The sequence below is a fragment of the Haplochromis burtoni genome, unplaced genomic scaffold (assembly GCF_018398535.1).
Source record: "Haplochromis burtoni strain Fernald_Lab_line unplaced genomic scaffold, NCSU_Asbu1 Contig_1912, whole genome shotgun sequence".
In the NCBI taxonomy this organism is placed as follows: domain Eukaryota; kingdom Metazoa; phylum Chordata; class Actinopteri; order Cichliformes; family Cichlidae; genus Haplochromis; species Haplochromis burtoni.
The window spans coordinates 9,190-19,556 of NW_024584273.1; the positions used below are offsets into that span (position 1 = coordinate 9,190).

Here is a 10,367-nt window from a genome sequence, read left to right on the forward strand (position 1 = left end):
GTTAGATAAGTTAGTTGTCTGATCCTGTTGAATGCAGTATAACTGCTGTATTTTGCGTCTGACATGATCAGTTACCAGTTTATTGGCTACACATTACTAGTCTAATAAAATAATTCTAAAGTTAAACTTGCCTCCAAGAAGATTGCTTTAAATTAGACTGGTTTTAATTTCTTGGTTAAATAGAATTTCAAATTTAACAGTTGCTGAAAGCTAAAAAGTGACAATATTAAAAAAAAAATTAAGATGGGACAAACACAACTGGGCGACTTTGGTAAAAAAAAAAAATCTGACTAAAAATCATATGTTATACATCACAGATGAAAGCAGGTTTACTCTGAGTGCGCGTGTATCCTGTTCAACTTGAGAGAGACTGTCCTTTCATCCGGTCATTTGGAAGAACTAAGTGTCTTTTCCAGCATTTAGAGCAAACCAGTGAGCCATTTTCATCACCTGCTGTTTCACATATTTTTTTCTTTCAGTTTAAAAGAGAGTAGAAAATTCTTCTACAGCAACTCCACCACACAGAAAGTCAGACAGAGATGTGGGGAGTCCTGATATGGATCATTACCTGCTTCTTCTTTCCATTGACCACACTGTTCTTCTGCTGTGTGTGTTGTGCGGTACGTAAGTATGTATAATCTTTTTATGTCTGTGAGTGTGAACAATTAAAAAACTCAGAAAAAAGCAAAAATGAAATGAAATAAAACTTAACCCAGCAATAGACTGCCGACCACCTGGAATATACCCAACAGTTGACAGCTGACATAAACTTGAATGTCAGTTGATAGTCGACAGTGTAGGAATAGTAGAATAAAATAATAAATTCTTAACATGTATTTTATTGGTGCAGCAAAAGTAAAGTGTAATAATGTGAAGTTCACTGAACCAGATACAGTCATGTCATAAAATTAGCGCATCCCAGATGAGTGAATATATGAGACTCATTAAAACCAATCATGTGCTGACAGCTTCACTACTATTCAGAAATTATTCTCTAAATTTCTGTCATTAATGGGATTAATAGTTGTGCTTTGATCATATATAAGAGTATTGTTCAACAAAATCTCCCGTAGACGTTCGGTATGTTTGCAGTTTGACTAAATAAGAAAAAACCATAAAGTGTGTAGAATTTGGCCTCACATTTATTTTTGGACCATTCAGTGACCTCTGCACCTGACTATGTTGTTATTCTACAGCAAAACAGTCAACACTTAACATAGATATATCTTAAGATAAGTGTGATAATTCTCTGTAATATTCTTAGTAACAGTAATATATAATTTTATATACAGTGTTTTGGGGTCATAACAGGTTTTTTTGTTTGTCTGTTCTGCAACTGACTTTTCTAAATGTTACAGAATTAATTTTATTTACTGAGTTAAAAGTTAAATAACAAATATTTAGTACATGTCTTTTATTTTGGTTGTATTGTGATGAAGCAAGAAGGTGCTGTGTTGAAATATTCAATTTGTTTCTGTTGGGAATCCATTTCACTATAACAGCCTGAAAATTGTGTTTATTTTGAGGTGTGTGAATAATTAATTCAAAAAATATATATTATAAGATAAATAATTACGTGAATGTGACTTACAAGTAAAACATTTCACTTGCTATATATATTACCTCTTTAAAATAAATATATTCATTCATACACATTAATTTACACTTGGGTACAATCATTTTAAACATTGTATTAATGTGGTTTCAATTAATATTTCCTGCAGGGGCGAAGATATCAGGTTCCTGTCATCTATTACACCAACCTCATCATCTCCATTCTGATCCATCACAGCATGATGTTCTATATGATGGTCCTTCGGTGGTACATACTGCACGACACCATTGTGTGTTTCTTATACTATTTTTCTGTGACAGCCAGTCTTTACTTCAGGTTGTGCATTGCTTTGGAAAGGTACCAGTGTGTGTGTGTGTGTGTGTGTACTTACATGTCTCTGAATATTATACTGAAGCATTGTTATGTTCTGTACTCTCATAATCTCTCTTTTGTGTTGCAGGTATTGTTTCATCGCCTGCCCACTGTTGGACTGTTTCAGACAAACTGAGGGTTCTGTGCTGGTCTGTGTTCTGGTCTGGGTCTTTTGTAGTGTTAGTGTTGCTCTTGCTGTATTTTCATATGAATTTGTACGTTTAATTATTTATGCCGCCCTCCCTGCCCCCCTGTTCATCTTCTGTCTCGCTGGGACACTTAAAGCTCTGCCTGCTGCCACCTCAGTGCCCACTGAAGAAAAACGAAGAACCGTAGGAACCTTGGTTCTGTTGCTGCTTAATTACTTTCTCATAAACCTTCCTGCAGTCATTCTATTAACTTTGAATTTATATCCACCCTTCCCTGAAACACTTCACCCTGAGACAGCTACTGATTTTATCATTATAATCTTTTTTCTGTTTAGTTCATTGTTGGACTTCATTCTGTTTGCCTTCATGTGTAAAGGGCCCATTGACAGGCTGCTGGCACGTCTGTGCTGCTGCAGTATGGAGAGCAACAACACAGGAGATGTGACTGATGTTAGCACAGACAGGTCAGATCATGTAGTCAGAGATGAAGGAAACGAGGAAACAGGGTCACATGACAGGAGAGATGGTGAGGAATTAGAAAGTGTGAGATAAGTAAACACCATCCTTTCCAAATATTTTTCAGTTGATGCCTAAGGCTTTCAGTGATTTGAAATCCTGTTCTTTGCACCTACTGGGAGCCACAGAAAGCTTTATTTTGTTGAGTAGCTGAATGATGTTAATGCAAATGTGCAAATTATTGTTATATCTATAATATATCTGTTGCTGCTTAATTACTTTCTCCTAAACCTTCCTGCTATCAGTCTATTAGCGTTTGAAATTAGAGCTACACTTCCCTATCACAACTATTGATTTTATTATCATGATGTTATTTCTTTTTAGTTCACTGTTGGACTTCATCTGTTTGAAGTCCACTATTTGTTTTCATCCGTCAAGGGCTCATCATTCCAAATATTTTTAGCTGTCCCCTCAGACTGTCAACAGCCTAAAATTCTGATCTTTGCACCTACTGGGAGTAACATTGTTTTGTTGAGTAGTTGAATGTTGTAAATGAAAATGTACAAATTATTTCATAATTTCTTCTAAATGGCAGGAAGGTGGTGCAGTGATTAGCACAGTCACCTCACAGCAGGAAGTATGGGGACTTTTATTACGTTTTTTTTCCTGTCCTGTCCGACAGTGTAGCAGTCAGAATTGTCTGAAGGACAAAAAGAACCAAACAGATTTACATTCACAAGTGGAGGATTACAGCCTTTGCTATAGTGGTCCACTTGATAGTCAAATTTTATTTGAACTTTATTAGGATTTTTTATTTCAGGTTATTACAACCACAGCGCACGAGGGCGCGGGAGAGAAAAGAAAAAAGAAAGAAAGAAAGTAATGATTTGGAGAAAGTTAACGATTTGCATCTTTACTAGTTAACTATTTCTATTACTGTTCTTCTGGCGCCAGCCGGCCCCTGCGGAGTGCAGGCCTAGATGAGAATAAACTGATAACTGAAATAAAAAAACACGATAACATGACCACAGCATGATCTCCATGAACGGTTCTCCTCTTTGACTTCCTCCTGCAGACCAAAACTGCCTGTAGGTGTGAAGACTGTCCAGGATGTCATATGACAGCTGGGATCAACTCCAGTCACCACCAAGAAAAGATTGATGGAGTTTCATCTGAAGACGTCTTAAACTCATATTAATCATCTAAAGAGCTCTTGAAACATTTTTATTTTGTATCATTGCAGTCATTAATTTATATAAATATCATATTTAGTTTTTATTTTATCCTTTACATTTTTTCTGAAAGGACACTTTAAGTGTTGCACAAATAGAATTTTCAGTTACAGTAGAATTTGAATTTCCTATCTATTCAGTTATGAATGTGTATAATGTATTATTAATAATATTGTTGTTAAACATGGACGTGTTTGTGTTTAGTTTATGGTTTGCGTTTTTTGTTGGTTTTGTAATTTTGTTATATTTTCTTTGATGTTTTAATTGTGAAATAAAAGTTTCTTGAAAAGAACATGATTAGCTCTTTTAACTTTTTGCAGTTACAGGAAGTTGACTCAATAAGAAATCTGCATTTAATCTAAAAACCAACAGGGTTGTTTCCCTGGTTTCATAAACATGTCAGATTACATCAAAGTCTATGACAAGACGACTTATCTGTTGCTATGATCGGTGACCACAGTAAAATCTTCATGGATGTCAGTAAATGGTTTAAAGTCTTAAGCAAGCCTGTGAACCCATAATCATATACATGCGTCTCAACAGCATCACCGCTTTTCAGGACCCTGGTCATGTATTACTATTTATGTAGTTCCAAACATTTTAAAATAATCTTTGAATTGTGAAGGGAAGAAAAATACTTGTTATATGTGAACACCAGGTACTTTCTGTTCCCGGCCTAACACAGGTGTTAATAGGTATGTTATATCACGGTCTCTGAAATGCAGTGACTTGTTCTGTGCCCTATCCTGATATTTAAGGGTTTAATTGGTTACAATTATGCTTGGCATGATGAGCCTGGGACATTTGCTCCTCATAATATTAGAAATTTGCAGTCAGTATGCTCAAACTCAGGCTTTAGAAACAAGATTTAGCAACAATAAATTATGTCCATCTTTTATATACAGTCTATACACATAACAAAGAAGAAGGCAGGCCTCATCACCGTAAAGGAGAAACATTTTTAGAAAAATTAACAAGAACATAATTTCTTTGCTTTAAAGATTCCACATTATTTGTTGTAATATTAGTGAAATGAATCTGGTCAATGTCCAGAAAGCTTCTTCCTAAATGTAGAATAGATTAGAATAGAATAGAATTCAACTTTATTGTCATTGCACATGTCACAAGTACAAGGCAACGAAATGCAGTTTGCATCCATCCAGAAGTGCTTTAGCCATGATATAGATATATTACAAAATATATATTAGCAATAATATAGGTATATAGATATATTACAGAAATGGGTCTGTTATAGGTATGAGGGTACAAAAATGGGTCTATTATGGGTATGTTACAATGTACACGATATGAAGGTATGTTATGAATATGCTATAACTATAAATATGTACAGGCTGTAGTGGGTATACAAGCTAGGGCTGGGCGATATGGCCTAAAATCCATATCGCGGTATAATTTGAAGCACGTGCGGTAACGATATATATCACGATATATTCTTTTCTTCTGTATAACGTATTTTCCACACTATAAGGACTTAAAATCCTTTAATTTTCTCAAAAATCGAGAGTGTGCCTTATGTATGAATTCTGGTTGTGCTTACTGACCTCGAACCGATTTTGGCTGCAGAAATCTGTTAAAAATGTTTTAGTACAACTTTGGTAAGCCGCACTGCTTGATGGATTGTCAGAGCATTACGGCTGCCGTAGTGAGGAGCTTCGCGGAGTAATCTGGGTCCAAAACTCCGTCCCTTCAGGTCCCAAAGTCAAACGAACACTAAGAGTTAAAAACGGTCTAAATTCTTTCATCTTTAATTAAATCATCAGCGTTGCTGCTTTATTGGGTGTAACAATTAAGTTTAACATCCATCGAAAACAGAATTTATTAAATTTAACAGAGTTACAAGTTAACAGGAAGTTAGCTCGCTAGTTTCCACCTAAACATGACATACCATGTTCCACCAACTTTTTTTTCCACTCGATAAAAGTTAACGTGAGGGATTCTGGTGGTTAGGGACAAATGCAATCGCATAGCAGGATGCTATACACGGGCCAAACTTCAGTCAGGAGAACAACTGAGATTATTCATCCACAATACGAGGTTAGTTATTAATATACTGCAACAACATGGGAATAGAGCAGCTGCGAGAGAATTCAACATTAATGAATCAATGTTACGGAAGTGGAGGAAGCGCAGTTTTTGGCTTTCCCCATATTTCAAAAGTGCTTCATCTCTTTGCTATGACTGTCGCCCGCCATAATTTGCAGATGATAATGGTTGTAGCGCCGCTTGGCCAGCTTGATCGTTGGCCAAATTTATATCGTTTCTATCATTTCCACCCCTAATACAAGCTATGTATAGACTATGAAGAGGATATGAATATGAAACTATACAGAAATATGAGTAAGCGTTTTCATCCGTTTCAGTGTGGACGCACGACTCTGTGAAAACAACTGAAAATGCTAGTGTGGACGCGGAGCGTTTTCAGATGAAAACGCCATTTTCAAATCTATCTGGGCTAGTGTGGACGTAGCCTTAATGATGGTGTTGGAACCATCGTTAGGTCTGCAGTCATGGGTGAAGAGGAGAGGAAACTGATGATTTTGTTAGTTCACTTCTCTGTAACAGGATTTGAAACTTTAAGATAAACACTGATCACTGATGTTATCAACAACCTAAAGCAACCGCTATGGAAACATAGTTTACAATAACCAGTGCATTGGAAAGCTGCATACTTAGGTTTAAAAAATTGTAATTTTAAAAACAATCAGAAAATCATAAGCATCATCGACAAAAAATGTTAATATCAAGGAGTTTTACTTCTCCCTAGTTTCATGAGGCCACTTTGTTGTGTTCAGAAAACAGCACACATGGGCAAATGGAAATGACTGCATGTTAAAAAGACGTCCTGAAAATACAAAACAATGTTTGCATGTTGTGTGCTCTGCATTGTGAGTGTGAATGCCTGGGGTGTAGGTATGAGCTGGGGTGTAAAGTAAACTATCACAACTTCCCTGTTCAAGATGTTTATAATTATTCACATTATTTCTACTTGAAGAGGAGCATAATGAAGAAACTACCTAATATTTAGAACAAGCCTGTGCTATGATATTGCAAGCATTTCATAAATTATTGTTATTATTGTTATTAAACCTTGATAATCAGTTAAAGATATAATAAAAAATGCAAAATTTTAGTTTTACATAAAAGGTTGTTTTAAGATAATGAGAAAGTAGAAGATTCTTTCACAAAAACCACACAGCTAGAGATGCAGGAAGTGCTGATATGGATCGACATCTGTGTCTTCCTTCTAGTGACCATGCTGGTCTTTTTTCTTCTTCTTGTTTTTTTTTACTGCATGTGTTGTTCAGTATGTAAATATTTCTGTATTGCTGACATTATTAATACATAATATTATTATACCTTTTATTTCTGTTAATATGTAAATATATTGTTTTGCTTTCTTTTAAAAAAAAAACCTAAAGTCATATTTAAAAGAAAAAAAAATCAGGAGTTTCATCACTGGAGTGTAACAGCAGTCAGTTCAGTTTACACAGTATCGTGCCACTCAGGATAAAAGGCTGCTGCCTGTCTGTCACCAGCAGCTGAAAATTTCTAAATAAATAAATATGAAAACAATGCAATATTTTATTTATTCTTATTGAAAATAGTAAACAAATAGTTAAAACTGATAGCATGGTGCCCAGCTAATACAGGCATTTGGAATCACCAGTTACAATCCCATCCATATTTCCACGCTGTGGGAGGAAGTCAGAATACCTCACAGGTGAGAATCCTCACAGGCTCAAGGATAGGGATGGGTACCGGTATCCGGTGCCATGGTAGTAACCAGACCGAAAAGCAGCGCACATTTCGGTGCTTTATTTCGGTGCTTTTTTTCCTGAGATGTCATACACTTTGAATTCTAGCCAATCATTTTACGTTTCCGAGGATAGTAGGCGGGTCCAGGTACGTACGTTCTTTTAGAGCAGAGCTACAGATTAAAAATGCCCAAGGCAAAGCGGTCAAAAGTCTGGCTGTACTTCACAGCAAAATATGCAAACTCAGCAGCCTGCAACAAGTGCTTTAAGCTGATACTGTGATACTGTCAAAGGAGGTAACACCTCAAATCCGATGAAACACCTGGCGGACCCGAGTTAGCAACATCCCCCAAAAACCCGAAGAGGAGAGTCCTGGCCCCTAGCCCTGCCAGTGTAGCAGAAATGATGACGGATGATGATGGCAGCAGCAGCAGCCGTTCTTCTCTGCGTGAGTAGCTTAATGTTGTTCGTGTGTAATTTACGTTGAGTAGGCTAACCACGTTATTACATTAATGCATGTAAGGTGAACTAGCAAACACCATCGTAGTTACATGCGGCTGTCTTCTTGTTTGATGGCAGATACTCCCTTCACCCTGGCCAAAAAGGCTAAAATGACCAAAGAAAAAGTGGAAAACAGTTAAACATGAGAGGTTTTTGGACAAAGTTTGTGTTTTTTCCATTGTTTAAGCACTGCTTCCAGCCAAGAGTGATACCATATATGCCCCATAGCTGCAGAAAAGGCTAACATTGTTATCTTTTTACAAAAAAACAGCTGAACATGAGAGGTTTTTGGACCAATTTTGTGTTCTCCATTCTTTAAGCACCGGTTTGAGCACCGTTTAAGCACCGGCACCGTTTCAAAAGTACCGATTTGGCACCGGTATCGGATAAAACCTAAACGATACCCATCCCTATATCATTACAAAGCCAGTTGGATATGAGCCAGATGATGATTTTCCCCTGTAGTACTATGATATTAGTCTTCTACTTTATTTGAATACTCAAAACAAAACTTTTTTGTTTACAAAGCTGTTCCATTCACCCAGCCTGAACCACCACCAGCTCTCCTGCTCCCCCACCACACACCCACACACACACACACAATACTCCTGGGAAAATTATAGAGGCAGCTGTTAGTATATCACACTGACAACTTACACTCACTGACTAACTTGCTGGGAAACTGGTAGGAAGTCTCACACAATGATCCAGCATCGAGGAGAGCAGCACCACACTGCTAAGTAGCTCCCATGACGAGGTTGATCAGCTGCAGGTGTGTAGCATCATCCTTGGGTGTGGCCAGCCACCTGGCAGGGCACACTCACCTGGCCTGATGGCGCTGTAATCCGGCCTATCAGATACACCAGCACACATATACACCTGCAAGCAGTGAAACAGCAGCAGAATATAGCAAAAATACTCAATACCACAGTACACCCCAGCAATGTATAAACAAATTCAAAACTGCTCATGCACCCTGGGTCATCAGAACCAGGTGGCTGACAACAAGATCATTAAGATAAGATCGAGCCTGATTATTTAAGACCTGTAATAGCTCGAATCGCGCTAATAGGATATTATGGTCAACAGTATCGAACGCTGCACTGAGGTCTAGCAGGACAAGCACAGAGATGAGTCCATTGTCAGAGGCCATAAGAAGATCATTTGTAACCTTCACTAAAGCTGTTTCTGTGCTGTGATGAGCTTGAAGGCCTGTGGTACATAGCTGATTGTACCACAGGCATGTAGAGGTCTGGGCATTCCTTGCTACACTGTACAGCATACATTGTTACATTGTTAAGTTTACGCTACATTGTTTAAACTTAACAATGTTGCCTCTGTCAGTGCGCCCCAGGGCGGCTGTGGCTACAATGTAGCTTGCCATCACCAGTGTGTGAATGTGTGTGTGAATGGGTGGATGACTGGATATGTAAAGCGCTTTGGGGTCCTTAGGGACTAGTAAAGCGCTATATAAATACAGGCCATTTACCATTTACCAATGTAGCGTATGCCCAGACCTCTATATTGGAGAAACCAAACAGCCACTTCACAAGCACATGGCACAACATAGTCGAGCCACCTCCACAGGACAAGACTCAGCAGTCCATCTGCATCTTAAGGTCAAAGGTCACTCTTTCGAGGATGCCAATGTTCACATTTTGGACAGAGAGGACAGATGGTTTGAAAGAGGAGTGAAAGAAGCCATCTATGTCCACTGTGAGCGACCATCTTTGAACAGAGGCGGTGGTTTACGACACCAACTGTCTGCCATCTATAATCCAGTTTTGAGATCCCTTCCCAGACGCCTTAACGCCCACTCACATCCTGGGCCATCTGACCTCAGGAAATCACATGATAGGGTGGGGCCAGGTTTCACAATGAGCTCACCCGAAACCCTGGCTGATTGTGACCCACACCCGCTTTCACACCTTGGCTCATGTGATTAGGTAGAGGATCATCAGGGGGTCCTTTGTCCCTCTTGGGGGGAAACTGATAGGTTTGTAGCTTGTACCTATCCGCTGGAACGTTGAAGACAATATAGTTACACTGCAAAGCAAGACACAAGCAGGCTGGTTTACTCATGCATGAGGGAAACTGCCTGGAGCCGAGTGTCGTTCCACCACTTGACCTCCGTCAGACTCTCAGCCAGGCTCCCCATAGCACTCCTTTTATTGTGGTTACATGAATATGCATAGGGTCATTAACATATAACATCTTACATAGGTATACATGTGAACAAAGAATACTGTGTGTGTGTGTGTGTGTGTGTGTGTGTGTGTGTGTGTGTGTGTGTGTGTCTCTCTGTGTGTGTGTGTGTGTGTGTGTG

The 10,367-nt window shown here is 38.4% G+C and overlaps 1 protein-coding gene across 1 annotated transcript; it reads left to right on the forward strand.

Moving 5' to 3' along the window:
* Positions 1 to 360: 360 nt before the first annotated feature.
* Positions 361 to 2,540, forward strand: LOC121813558 (the record flags this gene model as incomplete). Its single annotated transcript, XM_042217401.1, has 3 exons — positions 361 to 620; positions 1,725 to 1,912; positions 2,016 to 2,540. Coding segments are annotated over exons 1-3 (794 nt in total), but the record flags the coding sequence as incomplete, so codon positions are not given.
* Positions 2,541 to 10,367: the final 7,827 nt, after the last annotated feature.